The sequence below is a fragment of the Pseudoliparis swirei genome, chromosome 1 (genome assembly GCF_029220125.1).
Source record: "Pseudoliparis swirei isolate HS2019 ecotype Mariana Trench chromosome 1, NWPU_hadal_v1, whole genome shotgun sequence".
NCBI classification, from domain to species: domain Eukaryota; kingdom Metazoa; phylum Chordata; class Actinopteri; order Perciformes; family Liparidae; genus Pseudoliparis; species Pseudoliparis swirei.
In genome coordinates this window covers 8,504,452-8,526,795 of record NC_079388.1, presented here as the reverse complement: position 1 = coordinate 8,526,795, position 22,344 = coordinate 8,504,452, and the positions used below count along the sequence as shown (strand labels likewise).

Sequence of the window (22,344 nt, the reverse complement as noted above, 5' to 3'; positions counted from 1 at the left end):
AAATAAACTCAATTCTGGTTTGTGGTCGAGCTTTTCTTTAAACCAACTTGACATGTAGTTTCACAGCGGTAGTTTTTAACGTAATTGTGTTTACTGCTTTCAGAAATGACTTGCGTAAAGCAAACGAGAAACTCAGTCGGGTGCTGGTTGACGTCCTGAAGACCACCGCAGCAGCGGAGGAAACGATGGGCCTCCACATGCAGAGTCTGCGCGACGCCCCCAGCGCAGGGCGGCCGGCGGCACCGCCCGACTCCACCACGCAGACGGCAGCCTGGACCAGAGCCGACGCCGAGCCCGCCAGAGCTTTTGCAGCAGGCAAGTCGCATGAGGTCTCAGACTAGACGAAAGGTTCAACAGCCCATCCACCCAAATATGTTGGTATTCAGCTGGAGGTGGGATTTGTAGTTTAGTGAACAAAGAAGAAAAATACATCATAAACGGACTAGAAAACTCACTGCACAGCACTCCAGAATTGGAGTTTAGAAAGTATGTCTGTGCTCAACTGTTTTATACCGCTGCAGCTGCAGTACCTTTGGGGTTGTTTTGCATTCATTAAGTGTGGATAATACCTTTCCCGATTGTTGCTGGCATCCGTGTCTGCAATGCAAGAGGACTTCCTCTGTTGCTGCTATCGTCTGTTGTGATGGAGCAATTATGCACCATGACTACAAAATGCTTCTGCATGAGCAAAGAGTAGATGTCCCTCTTATCAGGCCTGGGGTTTGTAGTTTATCTTTAGTTTGTTTATGGAAAAAGAAAAAGACGCTATCAGTTAGTGTATGTATGCAAGTGCTATGTTGCAATACACAAATTTGGTGATCGAATGCAAATAATATCTTGGAGAGTTCGTCTTGTGTGTCAGAAAGATATCCGATGTGCCTGCTCTCTGAATGCTTCTGTATAACTGAAGGTGGTGACTACTCCATGGGAGCTAAAGACAACACACTCTCATGTTTACAGGCCAATCCTAATATTTACTGTAGGTAGGTACAAAATGTGTGTGTTTGTTCACGACTTTCTAAAATATACCATGTCTTTGTATTGGGTTTCGTATGACTATATTGGGTTTGACCATAGACCTTCTGGCATGATGGTACATATTGGGACCTTTATTGTGAAGTCAAATCCCTAAAATAATGAATAACCAGGGACTTGTATAACCTGGATCAGCCGTTGAGCTTGAAGGAGCCACTGCTCTCTTAATGTGTTGTTACCGTATGAAATTGCAAAAACAATGTAATGTTTGAGCCATCTTGCCGCTATCATGAAATTCTCTGAGTAATTGAACGCAGGTTTTTCAAAGTCGACTCACGAAATGCAGAATGCATCGTGCAGTCATGGGAGCGCAGGGCTCTCTTTTGAACTGGATGATGAATGCGCCTGAACCCTTGTTGTGGTTGTATTCTTAGCACTGCCTTGCATCCTGTTCCGTTAGGAATATAAACTACACGTCTTGCATCATTTTTCTTTAAAGGTTGTACTTGTCCTAGACCAAGCCTTAGAGCATTTAGCTTCACATGGTTTTAAAAAGCTCAGTATTTTACTGTTTCTGCTGAATTTGATGTTTTTTGTGCTAAATATTCTCTCACAGTCTCTTAGTTTGCTAAAGTTGGAGGAGTTAAAAAAACAACATCTGAAAGCTACTCAAAGAAGCTGTAGCCTATGAGTCAGAACGTAGAGAGTGAACTTTAAATCTGTTGACAGTGTAATAAGCATCAGGTTTGTGTGTGACGTGTGTGATCTCTGTTCCTCTGCAGAAAGTTGCAGCGGGACCTCGGAGGCTGACGAGGGTCTGGAGGCGTCTCGGCACGTTATGGAACAGTTGCTGCTGGGCGCCGGCGCACAGCTGGAGAACGAGGAGTACCTGATGGGAATCAGCTGCCGGCTCCAAGCGGCTCTGGAGAAGATGTTGATGGCCATCTCAGACTCCAGCAACCAGGTACAACGCTTCTCCTGTCGAGTGGGATCAGTGGGCGGTTCTCTGCTCATCTTCAGAGCTCACTTTATTTCCTCGTCTCACAGCGTATGGCACTTTCTGCGCGCTGAGAAAGTGTGATCGTGTTTAATTGAAGGCATTATGTTTTTGTTCGGTTCGTCGTGGGCTGGGTATCTTTTTGAAAATGTTGCGTTGAGTTTCTAGACCTAAACGATAGTTTGTTTGCTGAACAGAACAGTTTTTAAAGCTTTTTCTTCGATAATAACCAATATGACGAACTGCTTAATACATTCATGTTGAACTGGAATCGTTGGACATTTTTGGAAATTTCTCACTTTCTTGCTGAGACTAAAAGGAGAAGATACCACGGAGTTCACCGTGGTTTTATCCCGTTAATAAATCCAAACATAAACCAACATGTAGAAACAACAATTCACAGTTTTCCATTGTTTTAAGTGCTGGGACCGACAGGCAGCCATCAGGATCAATTTCTGAATCTAACTATCTGCAAAAAATGCAAACATGCATGTTTCTCAAAATACAAACTACAATATATAATAGTTTAATGTCCTTTGTCAAGTGAAATGGTCTCAGCAGGATTCTTCATGAACACTCACTGCTTGTGCACAAAGCTCTAGTGACACATTTGGGCTTTGACATAACATTTAAATAGCCACACTCGACACAGTTAACCCCTTCTGTAGGTTTCTACGCCTGTCCACGGCGGCATAATGGGGATGAGACTGCAGAATGTGGCCGGCAACAAAGCTCTAGAATTCACACACAAAAGAGCCGCCTCATTGCCAGCGGTTGCCTATAGATACGAGCTTGTCTTTACATGGAGCTTTTGTGTGGTCGCTCAGCCTATCGCAGTGCGTGGTGCACAGAGCAACTCCTCCCCCTCCTCAGGCTGTCCGCGTTGTGCGCCCACTGTGTCCAGTGTCAGCCCGCAGAGACGTGGCCAGTTTAACTGGGCCATTGCATGTATTACTGTCACTGACTGCACAGCACATCTTCCCGTTGGCTCAAGTCATGCATTACTCAGGCCGAGATGGGTTCTTCTCTTGCCGATCTAAACATAGCTTGAAAGAAATTGCAGGCCGAGCATCACTGTTGTTCCAGCATCCATCTGCAGCGCACGGTGAACTGGATCTATGGAATGATTTTGGTATTTTTAAAGGCTACTGATATTAATATCATATATTAAATACATTAAATAAAACCTCAATTAGATCCAGTTGTTATGGCTACTTGCTTCCAGAAGCTTTCACAAGTCAGACAGTGACTTGTGAAAGTCTGCAAAAATGTTGGTTATTAATCAATCATCAAATAAATCTGTTCCAGCATCAAAAGTCTAAATATATAATATGTTGATGCAATCTTTTGCTTACATTGTATCTGCAGCCCCATTTGAAGGCCCACTGTAGAGTTGATAATCATTATACATCTCCAAGTACACATCATTAACGGCACAATAAACGTGTAATCAACAAAGCCTCCTAATGGTTTGTTCGATGCTTTCCGTGCTGCTATTGATCCCATCTACATTACTCTCCTCTGAGTGGCCGCGTCTTGAACAGAGATTGATTCAACAAGCCGGTCAGGAATGTGAAGTATCTTTTGTTCAATGAAGGCTGGAAGCTATTCGCCGCTGGAAGGTGTTTTCTCACTCACTATTCCCATTATCTGCCGGCGTGATGTGAAAATAGTTTGTGTGCAGTCAGTATGACGGTTGACTAGCCAAGTGGAGACGTGGCTGGGACCAGGAGGCAGCTTGTCAGAACAGCGTAATTGCTTCTTTCTGTGTCTACGCAGGGATTGAATCCAGTTTGACAACTGTTTGTGTAAAGGGCGTATGTCGTCTGTGGGTTGTGTTTGTGTGTGTGTGTGTGTGTATGGAAAGAGCCTGTGATCTATTTGCAAATCTACCTGGCTCACTGGCTCTAATGACTGAAGCCACACCTGCTTCCCTCCCACTTCTGCTGAACTGTTTCCTGCTGTTCGGGATCAATGTAGGAAGTGGAAGGAAAACCCTTCTCTCTTGACAGGTGAAAACAACCCTGAAAGTCTGGAATTTGAATGAATCTTTTCGAGCACATGGGTAGACGGAGGCAAAGTGAGTGTAACGGAGTGACGCCGGCCTGCCTGGGGTAAGAAGAGCTCTCCTGACCGGCGTCAGTGAGTAATAATATAGCACGCGTTGAGACGGAATGACAGCAATCTTAGAAGGAAGGAAGTAGGAAGGAAAGCGGGAAAGACTTGAGACCCAAGCGCTGTCATTCCACCCTCGGCCGGCTGCCGCTCGGACCGAACAATCAGAAGGGGCCACTGGGAGGCTTCGCTGCAGGTCGGGGTTGCTACAGCGTCATCGTATTGTTAATGAATCTCCAGAGAGAGAGAGAGAGAGAGAGAGAGACTAGAGCAAACCGGAGCAGGCGTGGGGGGGGGTGAGCTTTACGGAGCGGCATGATATGGTTTCACTCTGAAGAAAGAAGGTCAGAGAGAACAGCGTGAGAGAGTTGGTGAACATCAAAGACGACACGGAGAGAAGAAATGCTTCCCTGTGCGGTTTCAAACCTCCTGCGGTCGGGTTCAGGAACGCCATCAAAGCTTTGGGACCAAGAAGTGACTTCCACCTGCTGCCGAGGAGGATCCTCTTTGTGCTGTTGGTAAAATACACAGCGTTGCCGCATGATTATTTCTCTTCAATATTTACCCGGGACTTGTTCTACCTGCACCGGGCAGCATGTGATTAAGATGACGTGAAAGCCAACCTCTCCGATTGTTGTTGACTCTTCTTGTGTGTGTGTGTGGGGCAAACACACCGAAACTGTTGCCCGGAGCGACCCACCACGCTGCTCACTGCTTCGCTCCCCACTGGACTTCATGCTCGTGTGCGGCTGCTCGGCTCAGACCCACGCGTCATGACAAATGGAAACCTTGCTTGAAAACTCCAGGAAATTATCTGGAACATAACAAACTGAGGTTGGAAGTTGTCCCTTCACCCGTTTACCTTTCACCATGGATTCGTACCGCTCTTACTGGAAGTCGGACATGCAGAGCAAGACGTGGGTGGACGGGGAGGACCAGGATGTGTACGAGGTGGAATCTCGTGTTCCCCTTCCCCGACCTTTCCCACTGTGCAGCATCTTGAATGACAAAAACGCCGTGGTGGTACACACGCAAATCTCACATATCAATCACTGGAAGAATGGCCACCTCCTTAAAGTCATCTCCAAAATCTCCCTGCCCACTCCTCCGTATACAGTAAGTTTCCTCTTCCCACAGCCTGTTTATTTGATTTCAAGTTAAATGCCTCTCCACGGAGGGGCACATCAGCTCTTTCTGTGCTGCTTTATGAAGTGTTAGGTGAAGGATTATTACCGTTATCAGTCTGGGTCACGTCACCACTTCCTGCTTACCATAAAATTATACAATCAGACCTTTGCTCGGATAGATGTGCTCTATGGAAAGTGGCTGTGGGATGAATGTGAGCGTGCACACGGCTTATTGCATGATCATTTCAGAGCTGTAGCACACAGAAAAGCTGCCTCCTGTCACCTGACCCAAAAGTCAATAAACAATTGTGATATTATTATCTCAGCGCATTATACATCTGCACATAACCTCAGTTATTGACTTTAGTATACGTTTCCCTTTAGTCTGAGGCCTGTGCAGTCTGTCTGGGATAAATCTAGATCGTCTATTTAAGTAGGCAAAATGTGTTTGTTTTCACAGGAAGAGGTTGAATAAATACCTTGATTAAAAAGATTTGTTCTGGTAAATGTATGTTATGGGTAAAATGATCAAATGAATATCGAGATCTATGAACTGTGGTACCTTGTTATGAACTACACGAGACTCAACGTTTTATATGTCAAACAAGAATTTCAGAAACTTAATTTGTTTGATTTTGATGTTATTTATTGCTAATATAGAATTTTGGCTGAAAACGGTGCGTGAGTGAAATGATGGCCCAGCTCCATTGCTAAGGGGGATCACGATTTAAAATAACTTCAATTAAGTTGAGGGACTTTTTAAATGCCAATATATAAAATATTGGTCAAAGGCTGGCAGATCATGACTTTTAGTTCTGATGTTTGTCAATCAGAAATACTGTATTATCCCACACATCCCACAAGTCTTTCTTTAGATCCTCCAATCTGTAACACCGACTAAAAACATCACCCAGCTGTCTTCACTGGCTGAGCGGTTGTCTTGCAACGAGTAAATTGATCTTCATATGTAAAATTGGTGGAAAACGATTCCTTTCCAATGTTGGTTCTTCTCAGCTCACTTAATAACGTCCCAACTCTTCGTCTCTCCTCTTCCCCGCTCAGCTGGAACATGCCCGGCTGACCCAGACGGAGCTGATGCGGGAATCCTTCCGCCACAACAAGGAGATTAGCGAGCTGCTGCAGAAGCAGGAGGAGCTGCAGGAGAGGTTGTCGGAGGAGGCCCAGGCCCGCGAGCAGCTGGCTCTGGAACTGCACCACGCTGAGGGTGAGTTCCTCTGAATTCTCCTTTTTTACATCAACCTTTTAGGAGTCGGCACTCGATAAATACGAGTTTCTCTGGGCTGTGGATCAAACATAGCTCAGATCAAACGGTTTGCACCTTCTTCAAACCCTCTTCTTCATGCAGCCTCCTTGTAGGAGAAATGAGGCGCTCGCTGCTTCTCTGTGGACTCTTAATGGACGACGTGTCAATGTGTGTCTGTATGTCAGTGGTTACAGAAAACCGAGAGCATGAGGAGGAACTGTAGTGGAAAAGCATCTGTGCATCTGTTTGGGGGAGGGTGTTGCAGAGAGTGATGGGATCAGCTGTTTGAAAGGGAGAGTAAAAGGAGTGTGAGCCATCTGTGGTGAGAAATCGACAAATGGTCATTTCCGTTTGTCAGCCACTGTGATTTGTGTTTTTTGATGTCTGATTGCGTGTGTGACAACTAAACAAGGAGGGCTCGTTTACGGAGGTGTGAGGATCTTTAACCTTGATTAATCTTGCATCACCGGGGGAAGCCGGTGGCCAGTTGTTGTCACCACTTTAAGCGCTGTGAGAAATCCTATTGGGGGAACTCGATGTCCCATCCATGTCAGAACCAGCTGGTCCAACCACATCCCCTCTCTCTCTCTCACTCGTCGACTCAGCTGACCATAGGTCTCTCTCTCAATTGGACAAAAGTAGTCTACAACAGTCCTTTCTTTGTTTCTGGCTCTGTGTACAGACTGAACAATGGTGAGTGTGTCGCTTGTACTAATGGTATATCATCTGTAGTCGTATCCTGTTATGATGTTTGTCTTCTGTAATCCTATAGAGGTGCCAAAGAACGGCAAATATTTGCTGTCATAAAAAGTTCATCCAGGATAGATTAGCAAAGAGGAAGACAATGTGTCAAGCTGTGTGAACAACATCGTATAGAGCAGGACGACAACTAACTATTACTCTTCTAATGTATAAAGCAGCAAAGTATCTTATTTTATTATGATTAAAATATGTTCTGTTGCTCTACTAATCTGTTACATGCGGCTCCCCACACTATCATTTCATGGAAAAGAGCCTCTGTGACCCTCGGGTCATGTGGCATGTGTCTTCATTGACTTTCAGGGAGTGCTTAGAATCTGCTAAACCTGTGTGTTCCTCCTATTGTGTGGATGCACTGCGCCGGAAAAGTTCGGGGTGTGGCCTTTTTCAAACTGGTTTTGAATAAGACATTGGCTCAACCAGGGAAAAAGATCCTCTTCCCCGATTCATTGAACATATTATATGACCGGGGAAAAGGATGAAAGGGCTTTTGTTATGTTTTAACAAGGGGTAAGAGTTTGATTGGGCAATATGAAAATGTGGAATTATAATGTTGCAGAGTAAATGACTTACAGATTCCCGATCTGCGTATTAATCATGTGCATCTGACAGCCGAGTGTCGTAGAGGGGTCCCTCCTTAGTCAAAGTGTACACACAGCGTTGTGTAAAGTGATCTGATCATCTAGTTATGACATTCCCCTTCTGCCTCTCTCTTAGCTTGAGATGACTCACTGAGCCGGTATGAGCTGCAAAGAAGAATCCAGGCACAACATTTATGAATTCCACCTTTTTTTTTTACTGGTCTCATTCTACATGGAAGTTGCAGTAAATGCATCAACGGTTTCTCATGAGTCTGTTGGTGTGCGTATGAGTTGAATGCCGTCCTGGTGCGTGATGCTTGCTGACCTGTGACAGAGTACAGTAATGATTGCACTTCACTGTGTTTACAGCTCAGTGTTGTACTTCATGTCAAGCAAACTGGGTCAGACATGCCCACTAGTGTTCCTCTCTGCTTTTGGAGGCCAGTGTGTGGGCCTCAATGTTTATGTATCTTTTTTTGTGTCTTTTTTTTTGCCAGGGTGTTGGTAACCTTGGATTTTGTATCCTGGTGTTAAGTGCTCGGTTTATCTGTGTGTGTGTGTGTGTGTGTGTGTGTGTGTGTGTGTGCCACTGAAGCTAGACTCGAGACTCAAAGTAATTCCTCTTAATTTGAGCAGGTGAGAAAGGTGCCATAAATTGAAGAAAAGGAGAGTTCTAGGTTTCTCTTCCAGGGCCCTCTTTTTAACGCTCTGCCTCCGGCTTCATCCACATTCAGGTCTGATTGACGGCTACACGGGGGAACGAGCCGGGTTGGAGGAGCAGTTGCGTCAGAAGGAAGAGCTCCAGCTGAACCTCGATCAAGAGCTGCAGGTGAGGCCCTCCAGCTGCAGAGATGAGGAAACATGGTTACCTTTTTCTTTTTCAGCACAAGACTTGACGATTTTTTACTTTGGTGTATTTGATAAGGGACAGTGCACATTAATAAAAACATTTCTGTAAATGTTCCAGTTAGCCAAGAGACTATTTTTCATCCGTAGTCCCGAGAGGCAGCTGTCACTTTTTAAGGTCAATTTATTTGTATTATCTTGACACTCCAGTGCAGGCCCATTCACATGAGGCACAGCTAGTTCAAATATCTGCCAGAAGATACTTAATGTGTACATTCAGGCTACAGTGAGTGTGTTGACATTCAGTATTTGTATTATTGTGAAAAAATCCTGTTCAAAAAATGTGTAGCAAAATGTAGATATGCAATGAGCCAATGATTATCAGCCCATTAGAAACCCATTACATCATAAAGGGGAGCTCAAATTAAGCTGATTGGCTCGGTAGGAGGTACGGTAAAGTAAGGATGTTTATTGTCATTGTAAAAACATACAAAGAAATTAAGTTGGCGACTCATCAGTCGGTACAGCAGCAACAGGTCAAAACAACAAGACGGGACGTCTTCTTCCTGATGGCAGTGGAACAAACGGAGAGCCCCGGGTGTGTGATGTCTTTGTGGATGTGGCTGGCTTTCTTCTTTGAGAAGTACTCCGTGTCTCAGAAACAAAAACATGAGACTAAGATGACGTCATGGTGGAGGATCCCAACCGAATACTGTACAGCTTCCAGATAGAAAGTCAAACATGTTCAACTAAAACCTGCTGCAAGATGGAAACATGTCCGGTTAACTTCTGTTGAAGAGTAGATGGCAGAGCCCATCCCCCGAAAAAAATCCACCCGCTAAACATTGGTATTGCCAAACTTCATGGCCGTTTAATAAAAAGCAAAAGCTTAATTTCGGGCCGACAGCAGTCCTTAAAATACCAAGAACTGTCGCGAGCTGTTGCCTAGTCATCATATGTATGAGAGTTTAGTGCCCGTCTGTAACTGAATGTCATTTCCTGCAGGTGACAGGCAGCCGGCTGCACGAGTTGGAGCAGGAGAGGCTTCAGATGCAGGACGAGCGGGAGCTGTTGACGCGGCAACAAGACGCCATGAGGGAGCACGCCGGGCCCCGCGAGCTCCGTACGTATCCCAGAACTCCCTCGTATAAATATATACAGAGTTTTCATAAACCTCTGACAGGAATTCATCATTATTAGGACATTTATTTATTTATTATAAGATGGCCTGAACATTAAAAATAGGTCAGATTTTGTGAACATAATCGCTTTGTAGAAATCGTATCTTAAATGTGAAGACGAGATTACAAAATGTCCCCTCTTTTTATAAAAGTTTTTCATTCTCTGTTATCGAGGCTCAGGTTTCAAGGAGCAGTTTGTTTGGTACGATTAATCAAAAAGGGATCCACGTAAATTAGAACATGAAGTTTTGAATTATAGGGCGCAGCTTTATATGGGGTGAGATATGGAGTCGGTTTGTGTAACATGCAGCGGTCACTGTTTCAGCTCCTCTTCTGCTTCCAGTCAAAGACTCAACTGTATTTATTTAGCAGTTTTTGTGTTGCTGTGGCTTCATGGAACTGATAACAAGGCAATATGAGACATAACTTCGTTAAAAAAAGAAAAGAAAAATGTATTTAAAAAAAAAAATGAAATGCCTTTTGAAAGGTCATTTACAGGTATTTTCCTAAAAGTGCTCATACACATGAAGCTTGATAACTGTATCTGCTAATTCACATGATAACTCCTGTATTATGAAAAAGGTATCCCATGAGTACATTCTGATAAAATGGTGAGTATTCTGTCTTCAAGGGTCTAAACCAAGAGGGCGGTTTCAGAAGCTTTTCCTTTCACAGCATCCTTCCTCCAGCATTAACCTCCTACTGTGAAACGGACACAAGCGCTGCGTCCTCTCTCCTCTCTCCTCTGCTATTCTTTACTTCAGAGTTTTCCTGTTTATGACCCACAACCAGAGCATGTTACATTCCTGTTCTTTCTTATTCTCCCGTAGGCCTAGTTGAAGCTGTAATGGTTGCAGCACCTGAAGCAGGTGTGTCCACTTTGAGCATGGCTCAGTCGTATCTACTGTATGTTCTCTATACGTGTCTCCTGTATCTGAGTGGAGGGACACCTCTTTAATCCTAGTGCTGCAACTCACCGACAATGCTTGGCGCTCGCTTGCTATGGGCTCACACACTCACTCACTTCGATCACTAACCTTTGCTTCAGCTTTTCATTTTGATTGATTTTTGTCCCGATCCATCCGTCGATGTTCGCGCTCATTTAAGCATGACGAAATGAAAGTAATCGTCAGACACTTATCCGCAGTCATTATTATTCCAGAACTTTCAATCATCTTTTTTCAATTGTTATGCATATTTTAGATGCTGTGCTTCCAGCATTTCTTTGCGTGAGATGATTGGCCGTTCAGGAAGTCCCTCTCCTGCCTGTACATGAGCATCGGGCATGGACTTCTCAATGTCTGGGCTTTCCACCTGTTTGTTCTGCCATCTGCACTCTCATCTTGTTACTTTTTGCATTAATCCTGCGGGGTTCAATCCTGGGTAAACCGCTGTGGGTTGATCACTGGTGGCACACGGAAGGCCAAAGAGGCGTCGATGGCGGGGAATCATCTTCTGTACCGGGCGCTATGTTGGGAAGTAGACGGAGGTGTTGGAAGAGTCTGATGGCAGCCATGTATTCTGTCAAAGTGACCGCGATGTGTACCATTGGAACAATTCAAAGAAAGAAGTTGATCACTTTATAACAACATGGCAACAAACTATTCAAGCTAAAGTCACGGCTCACGCATCAGACTCTTCAGCAGCTCCGTCTCGGCATCCTGTTTGTCACTGAAATCAAAGCTCATGAGTCTTGATGTGAAGTCCGCCACCTGGAGTCGACAGGCGGCGATTCCTAACTTGCCCTCCGCCCTCCGCTGTATTGATGTGTAGACCTTCTGGAGGAGACGGAGAAGCTGATGAAAGAAAAGGTGGAGGTCCAGCGTCAGGCGGAGAAGGAGAACACCGACCTCCTGAATCAGGTGAAGCTGCTGGAGGCGGAGCTTGAGGAGCAGGTCAACAGGGTGATCGAGCTGGAGCAGGATCAGAGCTCCGAGAGCGGAGACCTCCGCCAGCAGGTCCAAGCTCTGGAGAAGCAGCTGGACAAGAACCGGAGGTTCCTCGACGTGAGTGACTTTGACTTCGACTCAAAATTCAAAATGATGGATGCTCTCATGTCAGTGCCACCATTTTAATATGTAATTCCTTATTTGGGCATGAACTTCCTATAGCAGTTCTCATTGGAGATAAAATAATTGGTCGACTGGCAGAAAATGTACAAAAACTTTGATCCAAACCCTTAAGTTCACTTTTTCGGATCTACATTCAGTTAATTATCCTTATTATTAATATATATATATATATATATCAAACACCTCTTTTAAAGTAAAAGGGTATTTACAGTTTTGCAAATGCAACCAAATGTCTCTGTGTGTGTCTCTGTGTGTGTATCTCTGTGTCTCTGTGTGTGTATCTCTGTGTCTAATGAGTATGTTCCCATCATCATAATTGGGTAACTTGGCTAGGAGTCGGCACGTGATTTGTGTCGATGTGGTTTGAGGGCAGATTCCCTCTATTGTTGTGTTGGTTGCACACACGGATATGAAGCCGGCACATTTGTAAACGTAATTCGATTATTTTTTAACAATTCTTCATCATCGTCTTGTTTTTTCTGTTGTGTGCAGCAATGAAAAATAACTTGATTTAATTTGTGTTTCTAATTTTGACAACTTTAGTGCAACAAGTTTGTCTGTTTAGTACGTCGTAATTAAAAAAACTCCAGAATACATGAGATTGATTAAATCATCTAAATTCGAGGTTAGAAAATGAATTGTTATAAACTTGATGTGTTGCCCCATGCGTCTACGTTTAAGTGACTTCCTGACTGTTACTCATGTGAACAAAGACGACAACCGTTCTGTATGTCAGTGCTTACCTCATCAATCCACACAGAACATCCAGAACACTTGTGTATCCTCTCAACTAAATTCAGCTCGTAGACATTTGCTCTGAGACTTCGATGAATAAGATGTATATCGAGCAGTTTGTGGGAAAAGAAACCATTTTCTCAACAGGTGAACTTGTCCTTGCAAAAGAGGCGAGCCCGTATTGAATATGTGATTCAACATCGTCACGCTCCTGTCTCCATGTTGGTGTCCAGGAACAAGCCGTGGACCGAGAACACGAGAGGGATTTCTTCCAGCAGGAGATCCAGAAACTGGAACAACAGCTGAAGAATCCTCAGAAGCTGCAGGCCGGAGCCGAGCTGAGAAACAAAGAGGTAACCGGCGCCAGACGACCAGGCATTACTGGAGACGCTTATGTTGTGAACACCACACTGTCGTCGTGGTTACGAGCGGCGAGCAGAACAATAGAGCCGGTGGAATTACCTGCTCACAAATGACACCAAGAAGTGGGAGTGTCTCGCAGACGAGAGAGGGAGCGGGACGTTTGTCCTTGTGTTGTCTTTTTTAACTCGCGTAACAGTGGGTTTTATTCACGCTATTGTTAAACACACAATACAGTGGAAGTGATGAGAATAGCTTAAGTTAATCGCTGTCTTGTTACACTCCAAATGTAATGTATCATATAACGTAACCCCTGAGAAGCGAAGACTCGTGCCAGGACACCAACTGCGTGCAATGTTCTCAGGCTAAATTCAAGTGATTACATGTTTATATTGACGACGGCGCGAGTGAAGATGTGTAATGAGAAAGGTGTCGAACCCACAGAGACTTATCGTCCTCTCACTCTATGGAGTGTTTTCAGTTGTTTGGCTAATTCTTTTGGTTTCACAGCCCACAACTTCACTGTTTTGTCTCTCTCTCTCGTATCTTATTTATATATATATATTTATTTTATTTATATATTTATTCATATATATGTACTCTGTGTATATATATATATATTTATTTATTTATCAACTTAATTTCCAGCTGCTGTTTTCTGCTTAAAAGTTTTCGCAGATACTCTTTTACAATCTTTTATTCCCACAGCTATCGAAGTGCCGATCGGTGTAACTTCTGGCATTTGGTCCTGTTTTGAACTGCCCTCAATTTTGATTGCCACATTGTCTCTTTCTGACAGTAACAGAAGTGTTAACGTGCCTTTTTTTAAGTACTCACCAAATTGCAATATGACATTTCTTTTTGTGCATCAGCCTCGTTCATCCCCGCAGTTTTAACCTTAATGTTTATTTGATTTGGTCATTCAGTCATTTTTCATCCACTCCCAGGGTAGCCTCCAGTTCACTTCTTAAGACGAGGAGAAAAATACTTTTATTTGACAAGATGAGTCGGCTATTTAACGAGGGGACAATGATGTTGATGCTCAGGGATCTCATAATGTTTCCTGTTCTTTCCTTTATGGCTTTATAACTGAAGTGACACGCGTCATCCCTGCTGCTTGTTAGCCTTAAGGCAGTCTCACCAGTTTGATTCCTCCTAAATGTGATAAAGACTTATAAAATGTATAACTGCAGCTTTGATGAATGCTACGCTTTAGCGACACGTTAGTTCAGTTCCTTGGGTTTATAACATAACATTCTACATCAGTCCTGCTTTAAGCTCAGCCCAGAGATAACCCCGCAATCATTTCCAGAGACTTCTGACACATTGTTTTATCACTGAGTGCTTTTGCTTCTCCCTCTTGCCCTTTAACTGTCCATCCGCTGATCCTGTGTGCCTTTTCTCTCCCGTGGCTATTACAGGTGGATGGAGTAACCTCTAAGGTATTGCTTCTAGATGCACGTAGAATCCCCCCAGAGAGCATTTAGTGCATTTTAGTAATCCCGCCCAACCCTCTAGCAATTAATGGCCTGCCCATCTCTCTTCCTTTTGCTCCTCCTCCTCCTCTCTCCAGTTTGATCCCCCTGTGTTTGTCTTCATGTCTTCAAAGCCTTGTCCTCTCTCACTCTGCTCCTTCCTCCTTCCTGTTTGTTTCTCCCTTTTCAATATCCAGCATAAAACTCAACAGCAGTGGGGGGAACAAATGTAAAGGTACCCTCCCTAAAGAGCCTTGCCTTTGGATTATAAATACACCCCACATTTTTCACACTGGACATGGGAGTGAAATAGAGACATTTCAACCAATTACTTGGATATATAAACCCACTTGAGTTGACCTAAATCCATCCACAAATGAATGTTACGCTAAATATAAATCAACCATTCCGAGCTGATTTACTCATGAAGAGTCCATCCTAGTCTCTAGTCAGTTCATATTTAATGAAGGGCTGCGAGTGAACAGGTGCATTTCATCCGTTTCTTTTTCATGTCATAACATCCCGAGAGATGTATTTCTGAAACGGCAGGATAAAAAGTCAGTCAGTCGTTTATGAAACTGCATTATTCTCTTGTTTAATCAAGTTGTATCTACCATCTAGATATAGGTGTATCTCCCAGTTCTGACACCACACTTCCTCCTCCTTCCTCCCTTCATTGAGCTGCTGATGTTTTCCCGTCTCACAGATGGATCAGTTCCCTGCCAGCCGTCCTCCTGGCTGCTCTGTGGTTTGTGTCCCCCTGAATGAAGTCTCTCTGTCCCTGCACCTCTTTTTGCTCTCGGCCCCCTCCTTTCTCAGGTGGATCAGCTGACCTCCCAGCTAGCTGTACATGTACCAGCTATGCGATAGCGAGTGGTGTCTGAGAGCGATTCGCATTAAACCCCCCCCTCCTCTTTCTCTCTCTCTCTCTCTCACGCTCACTCACTCTCACTCACACACACACAACCAGGTGGACCAGCTGACCACCCAGCTAAAGGAGAAGGCGGATTGGTGCAGTGAGCTGCTGCTCAGCTCAGAGCAGATGCGTCGTGAGTTGGGAGAGCGCGACGAAGAGATTGACAAGCTGGAGAGCCGCATCCGCGAGCTGGAGCAGGCCCTGCTGGCCAGCGCCGAGTCCCTGGAGAAGGTTAGGAAAGGAAGGGGCAGGCGGGGGGGGGGGGGAAACTGTAGATGAAGGATGTGCAGGAGACTGATTCAGGGACGACGAGAGAGAGAAAAGGCCGTCTGAACAATAGCTGTGGAGAATGGCAGAGGGTGCATGAGAGATGATGTAGACGAGGAGGAGGAGGAGGAGGAGGGTTGGGATGCACTGAGGGAGAACAATGTGTGGGTGGGTCTACTTCACTCGCGCGCCAGTGTGTTGCTGGTGATGAGTGATGGCTAGCAACTGTCAAGAAGCCCCCGCCCCCCCCTTTCAACCCCCCACTGTTCGTGAAGGGATGCTGTGAGTGAACAAAAAGAGCAGTGAAGGAGATGCTCGTGTCTTCTGTGCCGCCGCTCGGCTCACTAACGGAGCTCCGGTTGCCCGATAGAGGACGCGATGTGGACGACGCTTTTGGAGCCTCACGGTCTAGATACTCTGTTCATCACAAGCGTTTGTTCCTTGGCGCCTTTCTGCGACGGTTATCCATTACTGCTGCGCTAACTCGTTCTTGTTCTCACGCGCGGTGCAGGTTGAACAAAAGAAGCAGCATGCGTCTGTCACAGAGGAACAACACGCCACTCTGGAGGCTCACTTACAGACGGAGAGGGAAGCTCTGGAGCGGAAGGAGAAAGAGGTACTGTGTGCTGATCAGGCACAGATTACTTTTAATTGGATCATATTTCAATCTGACTAAAAACTGCGAATGAAATGTTTGTCTCCTTTCGTTTTGAATTGTGTTTTGTAACTAGATGCAATGAATATATAAATGTGCCTCGTATCCTTTGATATCTGCATTTCTGATTATTATATATATATATATGTGTGCATGTACTTTTTAGTCGTCCGGCGTCTCCTCTGAATTGCTTGTCGTGTTTACCTGTCGCCTCAGATCTGTAACCTGGAAGAGCAGCTGGAGCAGTTCAGAGAGGAGCTGGAGAACAAGAGCGAGGAGGTGCAGCAGCTTCACATGCAGCTGGAGATCCAGATGAAGGAGATCAGCAGCCAGCAGCAATATCTAGAAACCAGGGACAGCATGCTGCAGGTAGAGATTCATTCTGCTGCAGAAACATTTTTATGTGATTATAAGACAGATGTTGGACACGTATTGTAAAATATTTACTATTGTATTTTCAGTTATTTTATGATTAGTCCTTATTTTCCTGTCCTAAAAAGCAACGGATGAACCTCTCGTTGTTGGTGAATTTAAGACTGTTGACTGTGTGACATTGCCTAGTAAGTGTGTATTTTAACGGCACAATACAACACAAGGTCTGTATTCACACAACTAAAAATCAGTTGTAAACGGGAGCGTTGTAATTTAACTCAAACACCACTTTTCCACATAACATTAATATTCTTTTTCACCGAATATAAGACATGTTGCTATATTTATTAGGGTCGGCTGTAGCTCATGGGGAGACTGGTCGTCCTGAAACCCCAAGGTAGCCGGTTTGATCCTCGCTCTCCCCATAGTTGCATGTTGAAGTGCCCTTGAGCAAGACACTGAACCCCCAGCTGGTCCCCGGGCGCTTCACTGCAGCCCACTGCTCCTTAATTACCAAGCATGGGTCAAATGCAGAGAAGAACTTCCCCACTGGGATCAATAGAGGATTTGTTATTATTATGAATATTATAATATTCAGTTTTTACTTTTTGTTACCCGTGACTCTGCCATGCCAGACCGCCAAGCACATTTCTTGCTTGACTCCACCGGTGTTCGTTCAGTCGTCCACCACGAGACGGACTGAGTGGACTTTTGCGTGACGTGTTTATTGACGGCCATCACATTATAATCTCTAACTTTTGAAGGTGATGGAGGAGAAGGACAGGGCAATAGCACTTCTTAATGAACAGATCACTAAGCTCCAACACATGGGAGCAGCCTCTGACAACAAGGTAACGATATATGCGTATACGAAATGGTGCCAAAGTCTATTTCGAATACGCATAGCTCTGTATTAGTGTGTGTGTGTGTGTTTCCTGACTTTGTGTTCGCTTTTATTTGGGTCTGCTCCATTTTTATAGTTTTTTTGTTGTGTTGTATTTGTTTAATTTTGTCTCTGTAAGTAATTCCACAGCTCCATCGTCTTTTGTGAGGTGATCATTTGCTCATGTGAGGTGGCTTACTATAAACCTCTGAGTCTCTCAAGAGCTTTTACAATTTGATAAATTTTAGACCTTTACAATGCAAATGCCAAGGAAAAATACATTATCTTGGGTCCAAAGAATCTCTCCAAGCTCAAAAGGGACTCAGAGGTTCATCCTAATAGCGGGACAGCTATGGACTCCTCAAATCTGACATGTTTACGGTTTAAGAATATCTGCATATTTCTCTTTAGGAAATTGACAACAGGGATGAGTTGATTAAAGACTTCGAGTCCCAGGTGGAGTGCCATCGGAGTGAACAAGAGCGCCTGAAGAGGAATAAGGAGGAGGAGCTTGACCAACTGAATGCAGTGATAGACAGACTTCAGCAGGAGCTGGCCAATATCGAGCCAAAGCAAGCCATCGAGGAAGACGAGGACGCGGCGGCGGAGAGCTCCGAATGTGGGCCGAGTCGAGAGGAATACGACGAGCTGAAGCAGAAAATGGACCTGGCCACCAAAGAGATCAACACTCTCAAAACAAAGCACAGTCAGCTGTTGGAGACGTACCTGCACCTGAAGGAGAACGCACAAGCTTTAGCTGAAAGTGACAAAACGGAGGGCTCAGAGGGCGAGCTTGAAGATGCTCTCAGAGAGAAAACGGCAGGCCTCTTGGTCATGCAGGCTCAGGTTAAAGCTTTAGAGCAGAGTGCAACAGCCAGAGTGGAAGAGCTGGACCTGTGCATCCAGCAGCTCAAGGTGGAGGTCGGGGAAAAGGACAGCGAGTTAAGCCACTGTCTCCTCCTGGTGGAGCAAACGAAGAGCTCTGCAGCTGGTCTCCAACAGAGGGTTTCTACTCTGGAGGAACATCTGAGGGACAAACTGGCTGCAGCTCTCGTCAGCCAAGCCACGCTGGAGGCCTTCCAGGAACAGCAGTCACAAGGACCCAAAGACAACCAGGACCACCAGAGTCCCGCTGAGCCACATGTGCCGTCAAACATCTACGACTTTGGTGACTTTGGTATTCCCCAAATGGATTTCGGTGGAGTCGGTCAAACGAGACCAGTTCCCACGGGGAAGGCGGGTCACCTGACCCAGAGGCTTCGGGAGCTGGAGGTGGGACTCGGTGGGATGCAGAAAGACCAGGAGCTCCAGAAGCAGCTGCTCTGCAGCTCTGAGGAGGAGGTGCTGGAGTACGAGAGGAGGCTGGTCGTGCTGATGGATCTGCTCGGTCAGATGAAGGCCCGGGCACACCAGAGGACGTTGCCGACTGTGGAGGTAAGAGTTTGGACATTAAGTCGGAGAGGAATGGCTCAATATGTTGATCCCGGTCGAGAAAATATCCGGCACATAACACCAAGTGTGTCGTGCAGTTGTTTACTCCCGTTTCTGTTTTCAGTCTTTATGCTTTGTCGATGTTCTCATCTAAATTAGAAGATGAGGAAATGAAGTTTGTTTTTACAGTTGCATTTGTTTTGGAATTATCTCTGTACCCTCAATAATGATTAACCCGTGAAAACCGTCATTGTAATCAGTTGTCGGGCGTTGATCTGTTGTCCCTCGTCCAACACAGCTCTCATACATTTGAATCTTTGACCTTTTTTTTCCCTGGTGGTCAGCCGGCTGCTGCGTCGGAGCTTCTTCAGGAGTTGCAGGAGGTCGGAGACGAGGCCTCGGCCACCAAAGAGCAGCTCGACTGCTACAAGCAGAGCTGCAGCCAACTCCAGGAGGAGCTGCAGGTGTGTGACTGCCTCTCTGAGTGTTCCTCCATCCGAGTGTTTCCAATGTTTGGTGAGACTGACCCACATGTGCTTTTCCTCCAGGACAAAACGGTGACAATAGAGAGACTAAAGGGCCAACTTCAAAAGGTAGGAAGAGTTGAAACCACAGTTTACATTGTTTTAATAAACAAAAAAGTCTTGTCTAATATTGAAACTAAATGTGGCGTTAGGTTTCATCTGGCGGCCCTGAGGAGACCAACGTGTCTGAGCTTCAGCAGGAGTTAAGGGAGGCCCAAAAGGAGGCAGCTGCCACCAAAGAGGAGCTGAGCAGCTGCAGGGAGCGCTTGGAGAAGCTCCAGGAGCTGCTGCAGGTACGAGCAGCGAAAACAATCCCATCCCGTCGCGGGTGCTCGGTGACGTTCAAGTGTAGAAACCTCAGTTCTGCACAAACGTAGTGGTTTTCAGTTGAGCTCATGTTACAGATTTAACAGTTTGACATTTTTGTCAATAAGCATATTTGGCATTTTCATTTTTTTGTTGAGTAGATGATGATCAGTACTCGTATCTGTGCTGTGAATGTCAAACCCGTTGCTTAGCTTAGCATGCAGGACACAGTGAAGGGCTCATCGGCTCTGTCCAAAGCCAAACGCCTCTCAAGCTAATCAACACGTCCAAATCCAACCCGTATGCTATGGCTTCATGTTTGACTGACAGGTCTGCGATCGGTATCAATCTCCTCTTCTAATTCTCAAAGGGAATAAATGTTTCCCAAAATGTTGAACTATTCTTTAAGTGTCTCAACTCTTGTTTCATCCATACTCAGTCAAATATTATATCACTTATCATATATACAGTAGAAGTGTGTACGTTCTTTAAATATTGTATCGGGTCAAAATGACCCGAAGGCAACACAAGGGTTAAACACATTTTAATGACATCCAACTGTGTTTTTTAAGGAGCGGGAAATGACCATTTCTCACCTGAATGGAGAACTTGTTAAAGTGAGTCAGAAATGTTTTCACTTAATCTTCCTGTTGTTTCTGATGATGTGCCACTTGCCTGTATCTGTAGTTTTTGACCACCTGTCCAATCGCCCTCAAGGTACAAGCTGAAGAAAGCAGAGCCGACATGACGGAGCTTCTCCAGGAGGTCAAAAACGATGCGGCGTCCACCAAAGAGGAGCTCAACATCTCCAGGAAGCATAATGAGAAACTTCAGGAGGACCTCCAAGTCGGCGAAGTTTCCATTTCTCAACTCAAAGCGGAGCTCCAGGAGATGAGACGGGATGTGGACACCACCAAACAAGAGCTCAACAGCCAGCGGCAGCACAATGAGAAGCTGCAGAGGGAACTCCACGCCCGAGAGCTCTCCATCTCTAAGCTCCAAGAGGAGCTCCAGGAGGTCCGAGCAGCCTGGATGAAGACGGTGGATTCAGGTTCTCCATCTCCCTCTCCTCAGCCCATCTCCTCCTCCTCCTCCACCGCCCAACCGAAAAGGAAAGGAGGCAAACAGCCGTCTGTTAAAGGAAGCGGCGCCAAAGACAAACCGTCTATCTCCAGGAGAAGCTCCGCCCCCTCCAGCCAGTCGTCCAACAGATCTCACAGCTCTCGTCCGAACAGCGGCGCCGAGCAGCCACAGGTGGCGCTGACGCACTCGTCCACGCAGACGGAACCGCTCCGCACGCCCGACCCGGAGAGCGAGTCCGCCAACAAAGACGAGTTTGAGGAGGTGATCGGAGAGTTCCAGGAGAAGATCGTACAGATGCAGGAGCTCCACGCGGCGGAGATCCTGGACATGGAGGCTCGGCATATCTCAGAGAGCGAGAGCCTTCGCAGAGACGCGCAGGCTCTGGAGGACGAGTGCAAGGCCCTCAAGGCGCTCATCGACAAGCTGCGCTCCACGGAGGTGAGGGCAGGAGAAACAGCTGGGTCCCAGCACTAATGAATATTTTATTCATATATATATATTAATCATTTGGTCTATAAAATGTCAGAAAATTTAGTAAAATTCCCAACCTGTATTCAGTCAAATCCTCAAATTGCTCATGTTGTCCAACCAACAGTCAAAAAACAAATGATATGCTCAATGACCATTGATGCAAAATATGGAAAAGTAGCTGAGAAGCTGAAACCAGGAAATATTTTGCGCTTGATGGAGAGATTATTTTTCTGTCGAACAACTAATTGATTAATGCTAGCTGCAATAAACCAGCAGTAGTTCTGTGTTTTGAAGCAGTTTCATATGAGGGTCATGTTGAGTGAAATATGATCTGAATCATGTTTATCTTCTCTCGGCCCAGTCGACCAGACCAGACCGTCCGACGTCGCTGATCAAAGACGGCTACACGAGCGGTGAGAAGCGAGTCACAGCAGCACAATACACCAACGGCTCTGTTTACAAATGTTTAAGTCTGTTTCATTCCAGTATTATGACCCCACCCCCTTATTTCTCCAGCATTTTGTTATTTCTCCAGCATTTTGAGATTTTGCTTTAAAAAAAAACCTACAGAAATAATCTATTTTCTATATTTTTTATGAGTTCTATAGACGGCATAGTCCTGAGAGAGTCGTCTGCTCGTCTGTTATTTCTGCCTTATTTCAGATGCGTAAAATAGTTTGTTATGGCTGCTGTGGTTCATTTTACACGTTTCTCGTCGTGTTGGGAATACTAAAAGCCTTTTTCAGCAGCTTGTTTAAAGGGAATGTTTTTCACCTGCAGACAGCAGCTCAGACTACAGCCAGCGGACTGGATTTGACTTTCCAAACTTGCAGCAGGAGTTCAGGTCGACTCCAGAGGGCGCGAGGAGAGAGACTGACGACCCACTGCCCGACCGGATCAAGGTACGACTAGAAGCGTTGTCCTAGGGCTCATCAATACATAGTTACGA

General features: G+C 45.3%; 1 protein-coding gene across 9 annotated transcripts in view; it reads left to right on the top strand.

Annotated features, from left to right (window-relative positions):
• The window catches only part of akap9 (A kinase (PRKA) anchor protein 9), a 57,680-nt gene that overhangs the window by 28,781 nt on the left and 6,555 nt on the right, over nucleotides 1–22,344 (top strand). For 4 of the 9 annotated variants that reach the window (XM_056413872.1, XM_056413549.1, XM_056413628.1 and 1 more), the window contains 21 exons: nucleotides 104–315; nucleotides 1,758–1,939; nucleotides 6,277–6,439; nucleotides 8,553–8,647; nucleotides 9,670–9,787; nucleotides 10,676–10,714; nucleotides 11,619–11,851; nucleotides 12,886–13,005; nucleotides 14,434–14,454; nucleotides 15,458–15,634; nucleotides 16,182–16,286; nucleotides 16,542–16,694; nucleotides 17,462–17,548; nucleotides 17,992–19,014; nucleotides 19,356–19,475; nucleotides 19,560–19,604; nucleotides 19,688–19,828; nucleotides 20,414–20,458; nucleotides 20,559–21,362; nucleotides 21,757–21,808; nucleotides 22,176–22,297. In XM_056413872.1, the coding sequence (XP_056269847.1) occupies nucleotides 104–315; nucleotides 1,758–1,939; nucleotides 6,277–6,439; nucleotides 8,553–8,647; nucleotides 9,670–9,787; nucleotides 10,676–10,714; nucleotides 11,619–11,851; nucleotides 12,886–13,005; nucleotides 14,434–14,454; nucleotides 15,458–15,634; nucleotides 16,182–16,286; nucleotides 16,542–16,694; nucleotides 17,462–17,548; nucleotides 17,992–19,014; nucleotides 19,356–19,475; nucleotides 19,560–19,604; nucleotides 19,688–19,828; nucleotides 20,414–20,458; nucleotides 20,559–21,362; nucleotides 21,757–21,808; nucleotides 22,176–22,297 (4,057 nt within the window). The remainder of the gene's footprint in view (nucleotides 1–103; nucleotides 316–1,757; nucleotides 1,940–6,276; nucleotides 6,440–8,552; nucleotides 8,648–9,669; nucleotides 9,788–10,675; nucleotides 10,715–11,618; nucleotides 11,852–12,885; nucleotides 13,006–14,433; nucleotides 14,455–15,457; nucleotides 15,635–16,181; nucleotides 16,287–16,541; nucleotides 16,695–17,461; nucleotides 17,549–17,991; nucleotides 19,015–19,355; nucleotides 19,476–19,559; nucleotides 19,605–19,687; nucleotides 19,829–20,413; nucleotides 20,459–20,558; nucleotides 21,363–21,756; nucleotides 21,809–22,175; nucleotides 22,298–22,344) is intronic. The other 5 variants (XM_056413780.1, XM_056413701.1, XM_056413952.1 and 2 more) reach the window with 5 other exon arrangements.